Source organism: Equus przewalskii, chromosome 5, assembly GCF_037783145.1.
Source record: "Equus przewalskii isolate Varuska chromosome 5, EquPr2, whole genome shotgun sequence".
In the NCBI taxonomy this organism is placed as follows: Eukaryota; Metazoa; Chordata; class Mammalia; order Perissodactyla; family Equidae; genus Equus; species Equus przewalskii.
The window spans coordinates 29233272-29253182 of NC_091835.1; the positions used below are offsets into that span (position 1 = coordinate 29233272).

A 19911-nucleotide genomic window follows, 5' to 3' on the forward strand; every position below is an offset into this window, starting at 1 on the left:
TCTTGCCAGAAGGAAAGGCAGGGACCTGAAGGGCAAGTGGCGCTGAGAGAGTGAGGGGTCTTTGGCCTGGTGGAGCAATGCCTCCTTCTAGGCTCTTCCCTCTTCTGGTTTGGGAAGCTCAGAAGAGGCCTGTGATTGGAGGTTACATTCATCCCAAGTCTGACCCAGGCGACTGTCCTCCTCCTGTTGTATCTGCCAGCTCCCTTTCCTGGGAATTCTGATAGGAGAAGAAGGAAGCAGGACCACAAATCAGAGCCAAGACTAACCTTGAAGAGCTGGACCCCAATGCAGGCGAACATGAACTGAAGCAGTGTGGTGACAATCACGATGTTCCCGATGGTCCGGATGGCTACGAACACACACTGAACCACGTGCTGCAGTGGGAAGAGAGGGCAGGGCAAGGAGACATGGTTTCAGCGCGTGCCTTCCTTTAACGGGTCCTCTCTGAGGAGGCAGCATGGGTAGTCCCTTTACCACAAGTGGGGGAAATTAGACTCAAAGAGGCAAAACACCTTCCCAGGGTCACATCGTGGTGGAACCCAGCAGAACTCAAAGTCCTCCATTGGACTCAGGTGACTACAGGGATAAAAGCCTCGCTAAGTGAGGTGAGGGATGGGCTGGAGGGTCATTTTATAGGGGTAGGAATATAGGCACCTCATCACCATGTGAGGGCATTGGGTTTCTGTGCAGGTCTTCTTTTTGCAAAAATTTTGCTTTGGAGTTGAGATTTTGAATGGCTGCCTCTGTCATTGTTCTGTTTATGGAACCAGGACTTGAAGTGGGACCGGAGGTGTAGGCAGGAGAGTCCAGGCTTCCAGACAGCAGCCACTTGGCCTGACCGCAGCTTCTCCCTCTAGCCCATCCCTCACCTCACTTAGCTTTCACCAACTCACAGACCAGTTGATGCCTGCTGGGTAGATGGCTCTCCACCTACGCCCACCGAGCTCACCTTTAGCCCCTTGGCCCTGTTGATGGCCCTCAGAGGCCTGAGGACTCGGAGAACTCGCAAGATCTTCACAACGTTGATTGCACTGGACCTGAGAGAGAGCAACAGGGCAGGGGAGTAAGCTTCTCCTGCTTGTGGTGAGGAGGTGTCCTGACAGGCTAATCTCAGGCAAACTTGAGAAAACGTAAAGTCTGTTTGGCAGACTTTCTCATGCTGGGACCATTCTCTACTCCCATCTCCCACCCCAAAAGAGCCTGGAACTTGCCTGTGACCCTGGGACTTTTCTGTTATTGAGTAAATAATATGAAAAGCAATTCACCATGAGTCATTAGCAATATAATGTGCTGCTCAAGGTGGGTGTTTACAGTGTCAAAGAGAAGAGGTTTAGATGAGGCAAACCTGAATTCAGACCTCAGCTTTGCACTTACCAGCCAAGTCACCAAGGGTGAATTTCCTAACTTTTCTGAGCCCTAGTTTCTTCAGCTGTAAAGTGGGACAGTAATCACCTCATAAGGTTGTTGCAAGGATTAAATGAGAAAACGTACGTGAATCATCTAGCAGTGTGCTCGGCACAGGTTACGAACTGAATACAGATCTTCCTTGACTTATGATGGGGTTTTGTCCCTATAAACCCACTGTAAGTTGAAAATATCATGAGTCAAAAATGCATTTAATACACCTAACCTACCGAACATCATGGCTTAGCCTCGCCTACCCTAAGCGTGCTGAGAACACATACATTAGTCAACAGCTGGGCAAAATCATCTAACACAAAGCCTATTTTATAATAAAGTGTTGAATATCTCATGTAATTGATTGAACACTGTACTGAAAGTGAAAAACAGAATGGTTGTCTGGGTGCAGAATGGTTGTAAGTATATCAGTTGTCTACCCTCGTGATTGTGGGGCTGACCGGGAGCTGCGGCTGCTGCTGCCCAGCATGAGGAGAGAGGATCGCACTGCATATCGCTAGCCCAGGAAGAGAACGACATTCAAAATTCGAACTACGGTTTCTACTGAACGTATATTGCTTTTGTACCATCGTAAAGCCGAAAACTCATAAGTCAAACCATTGTAAGTTGAGGATTGTCTGTAAATGGCAGTTTTTATTATTATGCCCGATGAAGACATCATTGAACCTGAAGAAATACCATACAAACGGTGGAACTTCAGGCCTGTGGCTGCAGGTGGTGCGCATGGTGAGGAGATATTTTGCTGCTCATCCCCAAAGGCATGTCCTGGGGAACTGCCCAATACACTCATATGTAAAACCCACTCTGGCGTAGCACATGGCAGCACTTGAAGGAATAGATTCTATACAACAGGTTCCACACATTTGGCATGCCAGGGCCTTGCCAGAACTCCCGGGAGCCTCAGGCCACTGCTGTTCCCTGGTGGAAAGAAGATACCAGGGCGCAGGTCCCTCCACAGGCCCCTCGGCAAGAGGCCTGTGTGATTTCTGGAGTTATCCATCAACCCAGGTGGGGCTTATCACCACGCCAGGCTGGTGAGCAACTAAGGGCATCCCAACCCTCACATGCTAACCATCTGATTGGGACGTCCACTTAAGCTTTTGGCGAGCGTTATACCCACCTCAGGACCTAAAACATGTATGACACGTCAGCAAGTGCTGATTTCATTCTTCACGTTGTCAGGATGATACTGACAAACAAATGGCAAGCAATAGGACATACTGGAGTATGGAAGCCATTGGGTGTAAGCCTAATTGGGCCTGACCTTGTTTTTCCAAAAGGGTCTGACATGGCCATTGAGCATGCATTGTACATCTGTTTTAAGCATTTGCTGTGTCCCAAAGGCAAAAACCAATGGCCTTAAGATAAAGATGCAACTTCCCCCATGTTGGCACTTCCTTAAGGATGAGCATCTCTCCCTAGACTAGGAATTGATTGCTGTGCTCACCCATGACCACTCAGACTGAGACAGCAGATCTGTCACCCTGCTGCGTCCACCAAGACAGCAGACCTACTACCTGCTGAGTCCATCAATCACTGTGCCAACAGGGCAGTCTCGTGACCCTTGTAAAAGGGACATTTCAGTCATATGTGACACGTGTTCTTTGAGGGTATATAACCACTCTGTACACCCCACTTCTTGGTGCCCTTCCTTCCTTGGGGAAGGAAAGCCCTGGGCTAGGCTAGTCCTCAGACCTGGCTCAGAATAAACTCACCCCAATTTCATTTATAGATTGGTTACGGATTATTTACATCAACAATATACTCAAGAGGGACCTGGTAGAAAATTGGATTTCTCTGGTTCATGCCTTTTGTATTCCAAAGGATTCAGAGGACATTCCTATCTATCCCAGTATCTCAGGGAGGGAGTCCATTTGCATCGAATCACTATGGAAGGGCTTTAAAGGTTGGGAGAGCACAGACCAAAGGGGAGAATTCCTGGTTCAAGGTTAAACAGGATTGAGTGGTAGTGCTGGGATTAAAATCTAGACCTTTAGACTCCCAGGAGGACAGTTTTGGGTAATATAATTGATGATCACATCCTAATGCCCCCATCTCCACTCCTTCTAGCCGATCATGAAAACACTCTTGGGAAGGGAGACCCAGAACCCTCTTCTCTGCCATTGGTGTGATCTTGGGAAGTCTCATGTCCTGAACGTCAATTTTCCTATCTATAAAATGATGGTAACTGTGCGTGCCCTGCCTACCTCTGAGGTTTTTCATGAGGGCCTTAGAAGAATGTGTATGTGAAAGTGCTTTTGAAAGTTAAAGTGCAGGGTTAATATTATCAGCTGATGGAACTTGGGAGAAACTCATAACCAGATCCTCTTAGAACTGAGCAAGTTCGCAGCCTTGGTTGTACAGCAGAGTCACTTGGAGAGCTTTTAAAACTCCTAAAGCCCAGGCTGTCCCTCAGACCAACTAAATAAAACACGGTGGGGGAGGGATCCAGGCAATGTCTTCTTTAAAGCTGCTCAGGTGGCTCCACTGTGCAGCCAAGATTGAGAGTCAGTAATTCCTCTCTCTTGCTCACTGGCTCTCTCTCTCATCAGCTGCTTTGACTGGGGAGAGAGGTGAGAGAAAGGGAGGGAGGATGGACGGGGGAGATCAGGGTGGGCCATGGCAATGGTAGGCCGTTGGAGTTGAGGGCAGCCAAGGGCACTGGGCACTCGGCGGAGGAGGGAGGAAAGCCCCTCTCCTTATATCTGGGTCCAGCCCTGCCTGTCATGGCAAGATCCAGATAGTTAACATCTTCTTGCGGGATCAACGTACCCCAAGGCTCACACCATTGAGGACATGAACACAAGAAATGAAAGCCACCATGCGGTACAAGTCAGAAGCCCCACCCCATTCCCATCACAGTCACACTGCTGGCTGTGCAGGAAGGCCCTCCAGAGTCTTGGTTTCTTGGTTGTCCTTTCTGACACCCATTCCTAGTTGCATGCCCCCATCTTGGGCTGAGGGAGCCCTACTCACTGGATGCCAAAGGAGATGAGGGATACGCTGACCACCAGCAGGTCCAAGATGTTGAAGTAGTTCCGGCAAAAAGAGCCCTTGTGCAGGAAAGCCCCATAAGCAGTCATCTGCAGGGAGGCACAGAGAAACACCAGCATGAGTGGTTCCTGTCCAAGCTCCAGAGACCCCCTCGCACCACCGTTTACTCCCACAGCATCCCTTGGGCAGGGCCCAGTTGAAGGGCAGTGGGGTGACAGAGGAATGAGGGGCAGGCAGGACTGCAGAAGGAGATAGTGTCAAGAAAAGCGTTCTGCAACTGTTTCTACAGCCACCAAGGAATTCCCCCAGCTCCAGATGAATAAGTGGCTCCTTAGACCTACCCGACCACGTCCCACTCTTCAATCCTTGTTTGAAGCCCTTTCACACTGGCCAGCCATCCCCCTCTCATTTCCACTGTTCCTCATCGCAGGTGGCTCCAGCCTGAGGGGCCCTGTGCTGAGGCTGCCCAGGGCTTCCCTTGTATGCAAACTTCCCAACCTCCTCTCCAAGCTCTATCTGCCCTCAGGGCCAGCTGAGGCATCCGTTGGGGTGTGTCCAGGAGGGTCAGCAACCGTCCTGGTTTTCCCAGGACATTCTTGGTTTAGTTCTGAAAGCCCAGTGTCCTGGGGCAGCCCCCTAGTCTCAGGCAAACTGGGACAGTCACTTTAATGCCAGGAGAGAAGTTCTACCAATAACTGGCAATTAGGATCCCTCCACTTCCCAGCCTCAGATAGTGCTTATGATGTGTGCCAAATATTCTAAGCTCAATTCTACTGTCTTGCTTTTAGACTGTACGTTCTTTAAGGGCCACAGCTGTGTGTTCACAGGGGCAGCACGGTACAAGGATTACGAGCACAGGCTCTGGAGCCAGGCCTCCTGAGTTCGAATCCCAACCCTACCGTATTTTATTTGTCTGCCTGCAGCAAGTTACTTCTCTGCGTCTCGGTTTCCTCATCTGAAAGATGGGAGCAATGAGAATATCTATAGGGCTGTAAGCATCAGTTGAGTTCTTACGTGGAGAACACGAGCCTGCAGACAGTGAGCCCTATATAAATGTTAGATGTCATTGAACTGAACTTGGTGCCAGAGAGCTTGAATTTGGATTTCAGATTCTTCCCGTGTGAGGGAAGTTCCGTTTCCTCATCTATAAAGTGGGTGTACTCTTCCCTGCTTTTGTGAGGCACCTGTAGAAAATCTACACAGAAGCCCTTTGTAAAAGAAAAGGGGAGCACAGGGGATGACAAGGACTGTGACAGGCCTCCCTCAGAGCTTGATATAAAGCCACTGTGGGTGCTCAACAAACAGCCTTTCCAATTTTGTTGGCTTGAATTCAGGGCCAGTGGATTTCCAGGTTAAGGGCTATGAAAGGCCATGGGCCACGAAGCATCAGCCAAAGGGAGAAATTAGGAGCTGAAGGCTGAGAGATGGAGAGTCTGGTCATCTGGGGTCCAGTGTCTCTCTTTGGAATCAGAGCATCTCCAGGGCGCATGTCTGCAGAGCAATTCAAAAACCAACACAGGGGAAATTGGCAAAAATAGCTCTTGCAGCCTAATTCTTTCCATTTATCTCTTGCCGCAGGGGGTCACAGGGGACGCAGGCACCTGTGTCCTGCAGCAGTTTCTGGAAGTGGCTACATTATATAAAAGGCTGCAGGGGACTATCGCTGGAGATCTCTGCCGAGGCCTGCCATCTGGAGTTCACTGCTGCCCCATCTCTCAGCGGAGATCCGGGACCCCAGAGACTGGTCCTGGGCAGCTTGTGCTAACCCCAGAGGCTCCGTGCCTGCAGAAGGCCGAGTGCCTCCCTGAGCCACTTCACTTTCAGCCTTAGAGAAGGTGCCAGGTCTGATCTCACCTCGCTCCTGGCTTGGATGTTGTGAGGACACTACTGAGCTCCACGAGCTGTCCACACTCGGGGACAAGCATTCCTCAAATAGGTGGACTGCTTGGGCTCAGAGGGCCGACTTTTGTTCTTTGACTTTGGGCTCCAGTTTTGTCAGGGCACCCGGAATAAGACCAGCACTCCAGAAAGTGCGTGTGTGTGTGAGTGAGTCTGTGTGTGTGTGTGTGTGTGTGTAGGGGCAGGGGCACGCGCCCAGGCAGGGCCAGAAGAAGAGCGGCTATTGGAGAAAGGGCAAGTGGACGCTGGAAAAATGGAGCATTCATTTGTAAGTTACCTGTGGCATTTGGGGCTAAGACAAGGCCAGGTTCAGGTACCTAGTGCACATGTCCTTCCTTTACCCTGTTTGCTGATTGCCACCCACCCAGTTCCTGCTTCCTAAAGTTCTAAGTCATTGCCCAGGAAAAGCCTACTGTGCGGGTATTTTCAGCCTGAGGAGAGAAAAGGAGTGTGACACAAGATCACTGACTCTGAGCTGGATGGGCAGGAATGTCCTCTGTCCAGCCACGGACAACTACCGCCTCTCTGGGCAGCTCTTCTAGTTATTAAAAGTGTTGTATCTTCTGTCATTTCTACTCGTTGGTCCTGGTTCCACCTTCTCCCTCCTGTAGGAGACAGTCCTTTGCAGTATTCAGGCCAACTGTTGTGGTCCTATAAGCCTTTTGTTTTTAAGGCCAAACATCCCCAGGTCTTTCAACTGTTCCTGCTAGGAAATGCCCCTTGGACGACTGGACCATCGCTTTCTGTGGCATGGCAGGATGCTGGGCCTTCAGGCAGGGCAGAGGGACCCAGCGGGCAGGAGCTGAGGGGAGTGTTCCGGGCTGGGTTTATATTTAGAAGCACACTAAGCATCAAAGAGATCAGAAGGACGGGGCGGGAGGGAGGGAAGGGTCTTGCCATGACAATGCTTACAGAGACCTTTCACTTCTGCTTGTATGGCAACCTTGAAGGGAAAATAGCACCATTGAAATCCACAAGGGACGCTCTGTGGAGGGGTACTGGGAATTGGGCCTGAGAGCTTTTCTTGTCCCAGGACAGAATTTTGGGTGTTTGTGTGCCTCCCTGAGTCTGAAGTCCAGGAAAAACCAGGTCACCATGGAAAGGGGATTTACAGAGAGCATCTTATACAGCCAGATAAAGCTTGGCTGCCTCTCCCCACGCCCAGGAATCGGGGCCTGGTCAGACCCACTCTCTCTGAGTAGAAGAGAAACCTGAGGAGGCTCTCGGTTAGCTGGAAGCAGGGACAGAAGCCAGGGTCAGGACGAGTGAGCCTCTCAGGACGCACCAAACAGCGAGGCACCTGAACTGCCCCACTCAAATTGCGTCTGGATGTGACAGAACTGTCACGTCCATTAAGGGGTTGGGTCATGACTTGGGAGGTCCCACCAGGAAAGGAAGGTCTGCGGGCCGGCGCGGCACGCGGTCAGGTGCGGACACTGGCGCTCGCATCAGCCACACGAAGCGGGGAAAGGGAGCCTGGGCCTCCAGGGAGGAGGGGTCCCAGGCGGGTCTCCAGGAAAAAGACACGCAGCCAAAGCATGAGTTCTGAGCCCATGGCTCTGCTGCGTGGGGTGAGGGCACAGTCCATCCCCTTGCTCTGAGGACAAGCGCTGAGACGCACTTCCCCAGGCCTCGGAACTCGCACCCGAGTCTTGATGAACCGGCTAGGGAGGCACTGGGCTAGGGCCCAGTGGTATACTGGAAAAACTTAGAAATAATAAAATAAATGTAGGTAATATATTAATATAAAACAGAAAAACTCTCTCTCTTTCCAGTGCCTTCCGAGGTGGGCTCAACAGCTGCAGGGTGACAGCTCCATGATGGCCACCAGCGCCCACAGCGGCCGGGCCGGGCCGGTGCTCTCTAGCTGGGCTCGGGGCAGGGGCTCCGGCCCCTTCTAGCACTCCGTTGTCAGAGCCCTGGGCCAAGCTCTCCAGTCAAACTCTCCCTCCTCCAGGCCCAGGGCAAGGGACACTGGAGCGGGCTTCCGGGCAGGTACCCGAGGGCTCAGAAGTCATCTGGGGGTGTCTGTCAAAAGCCCCAGTGGGGAGACTGGCCCATTTCTTGCCTTAGGCCCATGATTCCCATCACACCGCCCCAGCTCCAGCTCAGCCCTGATATCTGCTGCAAGTGCTGAGGAAGGTGGAGATAACGGGCATCGAGGGGGTGGCCAAAGGGATTCTTCCATGCCCTGTGGGCTCTTCCACTTGGGGAGTTCGTGTGGCATTTCCTCTGGGCAGGAGGAGGGAAGGGCTCTAAGCAGGGATCAGTTACCGATTACCAGGAGATGGGTGTGTGTGTGTGTGGGGTGTGTGTGTAGGTGTGTGTGTGGGTGTGTGTGGGCATGTGTGGGGCACTGCTGACAGGGCAGTGCCCGAGCCGGTGACAACCCTGTCAGCCGTATGCCTTTCCCAGGCCAAGAGGAGGCACTGGGTGGCGGTGGGTTCTTCTGGCCCGAGCCTGAGCAAGCACACAGAAGAAAGTGAGGGGCACTAATTCTTGCAATTTCAGGCTTGAGAATGAAAAAGAAAGTGAAAGAAACGAGAGAAAAGAGACAGGCATACAGAGCAGAAAGAGAGAAAGAAAGCGAGAGTCATTGCTCAGGTTGCATTACCTTAAGGATAATTTCTAATGTAAAGATACTAGTGAAGACATAGTCTGCATTGCCTAGGATCTGAAAAATAAGCACAATCGGATTAGTGGCTCTGTGAGTGAACCAGACACCAACAGGAGCACGTGTGTTAGCGACAGACAGCAGAGAGCCAGTGCCCGTACGAGCAGGACAGGAAGAGGAGCAGAGGGGATGGGGTTTACCTTCAGAGCAATTTCAATGGTGAAAATGGTAGTAAAAACAATATCAAAATAAAACAGAATCTGCAAAACAAAAAGAAACAGGGTGGGGATGGGGTGGAGAAGGGACGACAACAGGAAGGGGGGAGAGGTCAGCAATGTTCACCAGAAAAGGAGTCACACTTCAAAACCAGGACACGCGTCCCGTGAGCCCTTCCACGTGGAGACAGACGGAATCGAGTCAGGAGCTGAGGGGCACATACACAGCATGGGATCCTGCGGTGGGCTGGCCTCAGGCAGCTTAGTGGCTCTGGATGAGGTCCCCAGAGAGTGAGGGAGCTTGGCAGGCAGGCCTCAACTGGTCCTGGGTCTGGGCCGTGTCTGGTTGGACACTTTTCTCACAAATCCAGTTTACTAAGAAACCCAAATCAGACACTGGGATGCTTGTCAAAAGGACAGAGAGTGGGGTTTGCTATTTTTTTTGCAGAAATATGCAAAATGCTTAACTCACGTTGGTGTGACTCAGCTAGCTTCTGATGTTGGTGGAAATCTGTACTGGCGCTGTGTCCTTTGAGGCAATGGGAAGGCGCACGCTCCAGGTGAGGCCCCCCAGGCTGGGGGCAGGCTACCGGGTTTCATGCTTTATTATAGCTCAGGTGGTGGGTCAAAGCTGGGCCTAAGACCTCGCTCAGTAAGAAAGCTCTGCATCAAGCAGGCTGCAGACCACCGAGGGGCTCGGCATGGCTATGGCTTTAGATTGCTGGGCTCTTCTCTTCGTGCCCACCGGGTTGGGATTTAACAAAGTTTTGAGACTTCAAGATGCAGAAATTCTTATTCTAGCCTTTAATGTTGTTCACCAGAGCCTTGAGTGGGTCTCCAAATTTAGTTTTCTACTCTACAAAAGGTCACTGAGGCTCTCTTTTATATAAGGTCAGCCTGATCACTGACACCTATTTGCCAGTGCTTCCCCTCTCTTCCTAATGATTAGGACTGGTCAGAGCATCCTGGGAGCAAGGCAGGAGGTCAATGGCTACTCTTTACTAAGTTTACAGGGAACCAGAGCTTCCTGAGGAACATCCATGGAACAATGAAAGTCCTGACCTCTGCCAGTCAGGCCAGCCTGAGGCATTGGGTCCGCGTGCTCTTACTTGCTTATGGTCCTAAGATGGGTTTCTACCAAAGCTATAAGCTTTTAAAGAAATGTTTATTGTGCCTTTGACTATGAGATTTGGAACTGGGCTCTTGATCAAACAATGAGGTCACAACAGAAGCTGTGGGCCCAGTCCTCGTCCCGGGAAGAAGGGGTGCAGAGGACAAAGGGAATACGTACGTGGTTCCTGAAGGAGGTGTGCTGGACGGGGTCCTCAGCAGCCAGGGAAATGCTGCTGAGCAGAATGAAGAAGAGGATCAGGTTGGTGAAGATCGTGTCATTGACGATGCGGTGGCACTGGAGGCGGAATCTGCGTGGGGAGGGGGAGAGAAGGAGGGAACCATGTGGTCAAGGCGAGGGAAGCGGCTCCCTGGGTCTCAGGAGCCTCAACCCCTTCCCTCAGCTTGCAGCAGGAGCTCGTTGGTTTGGGGTGTGGGCACTGCAGCCTGAAGTCTGACTGCTGTTGGGGAGTGACAACCACAGCCCCTGCCTCCCCACCCCACCACGATGCGTATCTGTACAGAACTTTGTATTCTCAAGCATTTTCACAGACGGTAAACTTTAGACATTTTGGAGGGTTACATCTGAGACCTTTTGGAATCTCTAAATTTTCAAATACTGCTGTGACATTAATAACCGGTTTTGTTGGGGGACTTTTCCCCATCATTAAAAAAAAATCACTTTATAAGATCTACTTCACATTTTTATGTATAAGGAACAACAGATCCACCCAGAGATGTGGATACTGAGATACTGGCTAAGAGTATACTCTGGCCAGCTGATTTGCTCCCGTAATAGCTTCAAGGCGTGCAATTCAATTCTACCCCTCAGCCCAATACAAAGAACTACACATGTGGCTCTCTGGACACTCGTTGATAGTACCACAAATGCTGGATCCTTGAATGCCAAGGGTGTCTTATATACATCTCATCTTGACAACAGCTTAGGAAGGGAGGTGTGGGTGTTATTATCATCTTCATTTCACAGATAAAAACACTGAAACCCAGGCAGGAGAGGTTTGCCCAGAAACACAGCCTGTAGCATGAGGGAGTGAGGGCTTGAGTCCAGGCCCGCGGGCCTCTGCTCCTGGCAGCGGCTGACCGGGTGCTCCAGGAGACCCAATGGCTGCAGAAGCACCAAATCCTGGGCAGACTGACTCTTTGAAACAACGCTGGTTTCGTGAGAGTCAGCAGAGGTCTGCAGCGATCATCCCTTTCAAACAGACAGACAAACCCTCTGAGCTGGGTTTGTGTGATAGGGAGCCAGGAAAGGCAGAGGTGCCAGAGGACAGATGCCTGTATCAGCACTGCTGTCAGGAAACTGTATTTCAAGCCAGTCTTGAGGTGGGGCAGAGGAGCCTGGGACTCTAGGCTGAGCCAACACCCTCCAGGGGCATCTAGAAGAAAGCTTCCCACTCCTAATTTAAGTCCACAGGAATCTCATCAATTAAGATGAAGTATTGAAGTCAGCCAAAGATCATTAAACACATAAGAAAATGAGCCGCTAAGACGGGAAATCAGAAGAAACAACAAAGAAGTGATTTAGACAGGGCCAGTCCCATGGCTGAGTGGTTAAATTCACACACTCCGCTTTGGCAGCCCAGGGTTTCATCAGTTCAGATCCTGCGCATGGACACGGCACCATTCATCAGGCCATGCCAATCTTTAAAACAAAAAGAAGTGACTTAGACCACTCAAAGACTGTGTATATTGGAAAGATCACATATAGAATATGAAACAACCATATTTGAAATATTTAAAGAAATAAAGGACTTGATCACAAAGATGACAGAATCATAGGAAACCATTAGATATAGACAGATGGATCTGGAAAAATCAAGCAACAAATGGAACTGTCTGAAATGAAAAAATGTAACAGTTGATATAAAAACTGGTTTAAACAGTAACGTAGATAAAGCCAAAGAGAGAGTTAAGAAATTGGAAGATATATCTGAAGAAATTACCCAGAATACCAAAGAGAGACAAGGAGATGAAAGATGTGCATAACACATTAAGAAATAGGGAGGACGGAACCAGAAGGTCTAACATATGCCTAACTGGAATGCCAGAAGAAAAGAATAGAGAGAATGAAGGAGAGACAATATTTAAAGAGATTATGGCTGCAACTTTTCAAGAATTAGAAATTCTATTCTAGTCTTTAGTGTTGTTCAAGAACTGAAGAAAAATATAAATCCATAGACTTAGGAAGCATATCATATTCTAATCAGGATAAACGGAAAGAAATCCATGTCCAGATACATGGTTGTTAATATGCACAGCACCAAAGGCAATAGAAGATGTTAAAAGCAACTAGAGATAAGGGGCAGATTGCCTACAAAAGAAAGAGAGTTGGTGTGACTGCTGACTTTACAGTGGAATTATACATTTAACATGCTGAGGGGCAAAACATGTCAATCTAAAATTGTATACACAGCAAAACCATCTTTCAAGAACAAGAAATGAAAACAATTACAGATAAACAGAGGCCAAGTGAATTTACCATAAAGGAACTAAAGGAACTTTACATATATACATATATAAAATAATAATAATAATGATGGTGAAATACTGTCTCCCTTGTTGGGTTAAAGGAGTAATCAATAATCACATCTAAGGCAGGAGGGGCTGAGAGGAATTAAAACAGTCTAAGCTGCTTCTGTTGCACAGGAGGAGCTCCACGTTCTTGTTTAACTTCAGACTTTAAGTTAAATAGACTTAGTAAATTACCAAGAGTCATTATCAAAAGGATAGAAATAGAGTTTACACGTTTCAAACAATGGAGAGAAAAACACAGGTCTTCTGATTTGGAATCCAGACTCCTTTACTTAAATAGTGCCTGTTTAAACAAGCTGTGGTGAGTGGGGGAGTTCAAGCCTCCACCCAGAAGTTGGAGGATGCCGGCACTTGCTGGGCTTGTCTCATGCAGAGAGCAGAGTTCCCCCTTCCCCACCATTCTCACACACCTGTTGTTGGGGCTGAAGATGAAAAATGCACTGGCTTCGGGCATGGGCACTGCCTTCTCCTTAAGGTGCAGCTCAGAGAGTGGGCGGGGGCGGGGGCCAACAGGCATCTCAGGCTCCTCCTCATCTTCTTCTCCTATAAGAAAAATAGCACCATTCTAAATAACTCCACTACTTGCACTTATTTTTACCATTGTGCTGCCTACTTCTAGATACCTTCCCACTGACAGGAATCAAGACATTATTTGTACCTCTGAAAATGCAGGATACCATCCAAGACAGACACCCGGCTCTGTGGACACTGCTGGAGCTCACCTTTGTTAGGGAAAGAACCTCCTGGTGGCGCATGATAAGGGGGGTTGTATGTATGGTGACCAACATGTCCTGGTTTGCCCAGGACTGTCCAGTCATTTTCTGAACTGAAATTCCCACATCCCAAGAAATCCGTCAGTCCCGTGCAAATTGGGAAGGGTGGTCATCCTAGTTGTAAGGCACTAGAAATGGTAACCAGGTAAGACTAGGGCACTGCCAGGTGTACTTGTGCGTCTAAATTGCAGGAAGGGAAGGGGCATGGCTTAGTTGACTTGTGGGATCCCTTGCAAACAACCCGATCCATGAAGGTTCCAGCAGTTTAAAATTAAGACTTTCCCCATTCATGAAAATTCAGAAAAATCAAGTGCTGTAGAGATAATAGGGCAATAATGCTGACCACAACAGGCCCTTAATTCAAAGGTCTAGACACTGACACCAATTAAAGGGGCTCCTTGCTTCTCCTGGCCAGTGGCCACGTTCAATTGGACCAAAGGCAAACGGCTTATTTCTTTGCTTACAAGATCATTGCCCATGGAAAGGAACCACTGCATGTCCTGTTCTGGTCAAATGTATTTAAAAATATTTAGAAGGGGAATGGGAGTGAGGAGCATGGACTCTCCAGCCAGCGCTTTGATGCAAATCCTGGCTCTGCCTCTTTCTGGTCATGGGTGTTTTATTTTGTCTCTCTGTGCCTTAGTTTCTCCATCTGTAAGATGGGATAATAGTACATACATACCTCAGAACGGTGCCTGGCACAGGGCAAGTGTTACATAAATGTCAGGGGTTGTTATTGCTTTCTCTACCCATGGGAGCGATTCTTAGCCTATAAATTAGTGCTTAGCATCTTTCTCAGTCTGAACTCTGCCTGCTGTTATTCCCTGACAAACTTCCCACTCACATCAAAGTATTTTCTGAACACTCGGTGTAGTGGGTTGAATATCGTCCCCTTGAAATTCACGCCCACTCAGAACCTCAGAATGTGGCTTGATTTTGGAAGTAGGTAGGGTCTTCGCAGATGTAATTAGTTATGATGAAGTCATACTGGACTAGGGTGGGCCCTAAACCCAAGGACTGTTGTCCTTATAAGGAGAGACACGGAGACACACACAGGGAAGAAGGCCATGTGAGGACAGAGGCAGGGACTGGAGCAATGCAGCTGCAAGCCAAGGAGTGCCAAGGACTGCCGGCCGCCACCAGTAGCTGGACAGAGGCAAGCAGGGCTTCTCTCTAGAGCCTGCAGAGGGCAGACGGCCCTGCTGACACCTTGACTCCAGACTCCAGGCACCAGAACTGTGAGAGAATAAACTCCTGTTGTTTCGAGGCACCAAGTTCGTGGCCATTTGTTACGGCAGCCCCAGGACATGAACACACTGCCTATGTGCTTTCTCCTTTCCTCACGCTCTCTGTGTGGCCTGCCCTTCATCTCTCTGTCTGCAGAGCTGTATGGACTCCCCTTCAGGTAGCACCATTCACCTGGCGTTCCTGAGTTCCTGGGCTCTAGGGAAGGACTTTCCTGTGAATTCCAGCAGCACCTTTGGCCTCCTGCGTTAACTTGGCACTCCTTGGATGTGCCGATATCCAATACCTTGGATGCCTGGGTTAAATGTATCTGTTCCTTCTCCTTATGTGCTGAAAACCCTGGAGAGAGAAACCATGTCCTGCACAGAGTAGCCCTTATTTCTTGATAAAGACTAAACTACCACACCAACATTAGCTTTCTAAGGAAGGAGATTTTGCGAAAGAAGAAGGTCAGGTGAGACTTAAGCTGGTTGGAAAGATAGCTGCAGGAAGTCCATCTTAGGACCAGCCATGCCTCTGCGTGTTCTCTCTTCTGATTAAGATTGAAGCCAGGTGGTACAGAGAAAAAAATGCCTGGCACAGAAAGTGGTTCTTTACCAAGCAAGAGGCTTTAGGGACCCAAGCTTTTTTTGGAGGACGCGCAGAACACAGGTACAGCTCAGATTCTTTCTCTAGAGTCATTAGAGCTGCCCCGCAGGCAGTGGATATTTTCGGCAGAAGAGAGGCACAAGATGAAAAACTGTGTACAGGCCAAGGGTGAAAGCTTTTTAACCAAACCTTGGGATGTAAAACAAAGGTAAAGTTTTCCATCAAAGAAAAAAGCAAAACCAGAGTTGGCCTAAATCATATTTACAAGCGAAATGTAACTGGGAAGGAGCTTAAACTCCTGCCCACGTGTTTGTATTCTTCCGTTTTGCTGTAAACGACCCGACATTTTCTTATTCATGATAATCTGATAACAGGTCATTTAACACTTATTCTAATCACTTATGTTTTCTATGTATGTTATGCATTCTAATCATATATTTACTAGCTTTGTGCTTTTATGAGTTCCCAGTGAAGCCTTTTGTTGTGTCGTGGGCAGCGGCCTGCCTCACTGCGGATGAGGTCTACATCCATTTCCATTCCTGGGGAGAAGCGAGGTGGCTGACTGTGCAGACCCACATCGCTGAATTTCAGAGGAAACTATTTCTGAAAGACAAACCCAAGTTTGTCCAAGGACAGAAATGTGTCAGCAGGAGATGTTCTGTATGTCTTATGTATAAGAAGAGAGGCTGACAGATTAGGAAAAGTCAGGGAAAGTTTGGGGTTGGCAGTTGAGCCACCTGGACCCCCGCTCCCAAATGCCACTAGACTCCCTCGGGGAACTTTCTTTCCTCATCTCCTCCTTGGAGGTCTGGAAAGCGTGATAAGGAAGGTACTGGGCACCCTGCAGCTGATGCTGCTTCCCAGAGGCGGGTTCCTGCCCTCAGAAGTAAAACCACCGCAGAGCTCATGCCCCAGCCCTGGGCCTCGGTGACCCTGGCCCTCCCCATTTGACACACATTTTCACCTCTGTGATTTTGTTCATGGCTGATTAAAATAAAAACACTATTTTTAACATCTACTGCCTACAGCACACTGAACACAAAGCCGTGGTTCTTGCCCTGAAGGAGCTTACAGTTTGTGGTGTGGCCCCAGATTCTTCCAGCAGGTAAAGGTAATGCAGGTAATGCAAGGGTGGTAAGGGCCAAAGAGCCAGCCTGGAGCTGTGTGGGAGAGCCCGGGAGAGAAGGCTGAGAGGGTGCTCCCTGCGGCAGGCACCTTCTCCTGGCTTTGTCCTTAGTGCCATCGAGTTGATTCCGACTCCCAGCGCCCCTGTGTGCAGCAGGGCGGAACCTGCTCAGTCTTTCTGAGCCCTCCTCTCACCTTCCGATAGTATATCAGACAATGCTCCACTGCTGTTCACAGGGTTTTCACGGCCAATTTTCTCAGAAGTGGGTGGCCAGCTCCTTCTTCCCAGTCTGTCTTATTCTGGAAGCTCCACTGAAACCTGCCCACCATGGGTGACCCTGCTCGTATTCGAAATCCTGGTGGCAGAGCTCTCAGCATCACCGCAACATGCAGCCACCAGAGTGTGACAACAAACAGACTGACGGGTGGTGTGGGTTCCGGATCAGGAAACAAATCTGGGCTGTGGTGGTGAGAGTGTGGAATCCCAACTGCTAGACCCCCAGGGCTGGCCTCTCTTTGCTGGCTCAACTGAAAACCTCCGAGTCACCATTCATTCCTCGTTCTTTCTCCTCAACTCCTAAGCCATTAATAAGTCCAGTTGGCTCCACCTGCAAACTGCACCCCGAGTCCCGCCATTTCTCTGTAGCTCAGCACCCTCACCCTGGCCTAAGCTGCCATCATCTCTTCCCTGGACTCCTGTGCTAGTGTCCCCACTGTCCCCGGTCCTATTCTTGACTATCTGCTGTTTCATATCCGTTTCTCATATGGCAGCCTGAGTGAGTCTTTTAAAAGGTATGTTGGGGGCTGGCCCCGTGGCTGAGTGGTTAAGTTCATGCACTCTACTTCGGCGGCCCAGGGTTCGGCCCAGGGTTCACTGATTCGGATCTTGGGTGAGGACCTACACACTGCTCATCAGGCCATGCTGAGGTGGTGTCCCACATAGGAGAACTAGAAGGACCTACAGCTAGAATATACAACTATGTACTGGGGCTTTGGGGAGAAAAAAAAAAAGAGGAAGATTGGCAATGGATGTTAGCTCAGGGCCAATCTTCCTCACCAAAAAAAACCAACAATAAAAAAGTATATTTAATCAGGTCTCCAAAAAAAAAAACAGATATCTTGGACATCGGATCATGTCTTCCTCTGCCTGAGGTGTTTCTCCACTGCATCAGAGCAGACTCGAACTTCTCGCAGCGCCTTTCAGGCCCTGCTCCACCTGCCTCCACCTAGCCCCCATCTGAGGCCCTAGCCCTCTCCCCTTCCCTCTCTGCTCCAAGCACGCTGGCCTCTTTGGACTCCTTGGCAGACAAGTGCGTTCTGCAAGAGATTCTGCTTTGCTAGTCTCTGCACCTAGAAAGCTCTTCCTTCTGATTTCCATGTCTAATTTCTTTGGCTCATTCAGGTTTCAGCCCAGATGTTGCCTCCTCAGAGGGCTGCACTGCCACACAGCCAAAGCAGGCCTGCCCCACCCAGCAGGTCTAACGCAGCCTTTGGTCGTCTGATCTTCCTGCCGCGTAGTGCTGCCTGACATCACCTTCTTGGTTGGTTTGCTTTCTTGCTCGTGGTCTGTCTCACCACTGAAATGCAGGCTCTGGGAGCTGTGGCCTTCTCTGTCTTGCCCGCAGGTGTGTCCCTGGCGCCTGCCACAGTGCCTGGCACACAGCAGGCGCTTCCTAAGTAGGTACTAAGTGAATGAATGTCGCCAAGCTTTCTTCCAGCTCTGTGTCTATGACAACAGTATGGTCCTGAAATAAATGCTTCTCTCTCCAACTTCCTGAGCTCCAAACCAGGCAAGACCACCCTTGTCCACGCAGCCGGCCCACCCACTCCGCCCTCACTGCTCTCCTCCTCGAGCCCCTTGCTGCAGCTCGAGCCTCCTCCACAGCATTGTTACCGTGCTATGCATTCTCTGGCGTCGCCCACATTTCTTTCTCACGTGTGCTTATTAATTTTAAGTCCTTAGCGACTCTTAAGAACATCTGCATGTTCACTCAAATAAACTAATCGATTAAATAAAACCACAATCTAGGCACAATGCTTTCCTAATTGGGTGAGTAGATGTTTCTAGAATTTGGTGGATACTAAGCTTGGAGGCTAAAACCAACTGGCGAGTTTTCGAGATTAAACAGAGAGGGAAGGACTACGGGCCACTGCCAGCCTGTACGGCCGCTTTGTATGAATTAGAACCAGGCCCCTCCTCGGTGTTCCCATGAAGGCAGAGGCCCTGGCTGGCACAGTGTAGGCTGGAGCTCAGCTCCCACTCGGCCGTCCGACATACAGCTTTGTGTGCAGCCTGGAAAAGCAAACACAGCAGCCTGGAGAGAAGGGTGAAGGCCGAGGAGAGAGCAGGAAGTGAGAGCGAGCAGGAGGGAGCTGGGGAGTGTGCGCTCAGGCACCAGGCCTGTTATGCTGGAAGTCCGGCTGGAAGTGTGGCAGGAGGAATGCTCACTTCTGCTGCCTCCCAAGGGGCATCTGCGTGAAGTGGGCCCGCAGGGGCCAGCTGCCCAGAGGAGAGAAAGCAGAAGGGCTGTGTTTGCGAGAACAATGGTGGATCAGGCTTCGCCTTTCACAGTTCAGAAGAGAAGCAAGTGGGGACGAGAGATGGACAATAACAGAGACAGTAGGCCAAGTAACCTTGGAGGAGTCTTTGGGGTCTTCTGCTGCACCTGGTCCTAAAGGGTCCAGGAGGTGACGTGCAGTGGCAGGAAAGGGAGGAGCTAGGAAGCAGAGGCTCGCGCAGCCTTGGAGGAGGGGGATGCCCAGAGCCACCAGCTTTAAGAACATGCTGGCCTTGGGTGAGAAAATGGAAACCAGGGATAGTGAACAAATGGGAGCCCTAGGAACTGGCTTTAAAGGCCTGAGTGGTGGTGGTGGGCTGAGGCAGGACAGCCTCAGGTGTCTATGGACCCAAGGCAGGAGATTCTTGGGACCAAGAGAGTGAAGGCACACAACTGGAGGAGGTTAAAGAAGAGTGGCCATGTGATGGGGGAAAAATCTAAGGAATCCTGAGGAATCAGCAGAGTGTGGGAGAATAGTTTTTCAGTTTAAAAGCAAAACGATTCCAAGAATTCTCAAAGCCGCGTCAACAGAGAAACATTTCTATGATGGCCGATGTGGTGACAATATCCTCATTAGTCCTTTTTCCCTTTGACCTGCTTCTCTTTGATTTTATTAGAGCAACAAAGAAGAGAAAGGCCAAGAGTGTATTTAGAATAATGAAACTTGAGCTTATTGTCATGGGTGTGTCTACCTCACTGCTTTGTAGCAGGAACAGGGACAGAGGGCCTGACTGCAGCTAGGTGATGGAAGAACAGACCCCCTAAGCCGGTGCTCACCCCACTGCCTGCTGCATGCTGTGTGCTGTGTGCTGCGTACT

General features: G+C 49.8%; 1 protein-coding gene across 9 annotated transcripts in view; it reads right to left on the bottom strand.

The window, feature by feature from the left end:
- The window catches only part of CACNA1C (calcium voltage-gated channel subunit alpha1 C), a 680887-nt gene that overhangs the window by 79968 nt on the left and 581008 nt on the right, over nucleotides 1-19911 (bottom strand). For 8 of the 9 annotated variants that reach the window (XM_070620344.1, XM_070620343.1, XM_070620341.1 and 5 more), the window contains 6 exons: nucleotides 13215-13347; nucleotides 10433-10562; nucleotides 9127-9186; nucleotides 4396-4502; nucleotides 950-1037; nucleotides 267-374 (listed from right to left, as the gene is read on the bottom strand). In XM_070620344.1, the coding sequence (XP_070476445.1) occupies nucleotides 267-374; nucleotides 950-1037; nucleotides 4396-4502; nucleotides 9127-9186; nucleotides 10433-10562; nucleotides 13215-13347 (626 nt within the window). Of the gene's footprint in view, nucleotides 1-266; nucleotides 375-949; nucleotides 1038-4395; nucleotides 4503-8926; nucleotides 8987-9126; nucleotides 9187-10432; nucleotides 10563-13214; nucleotides 13348-19911 lie in introns of all 9 variants that reach the window. The other variant, XM_070620349.1, reaches the window with a different exon arrangement.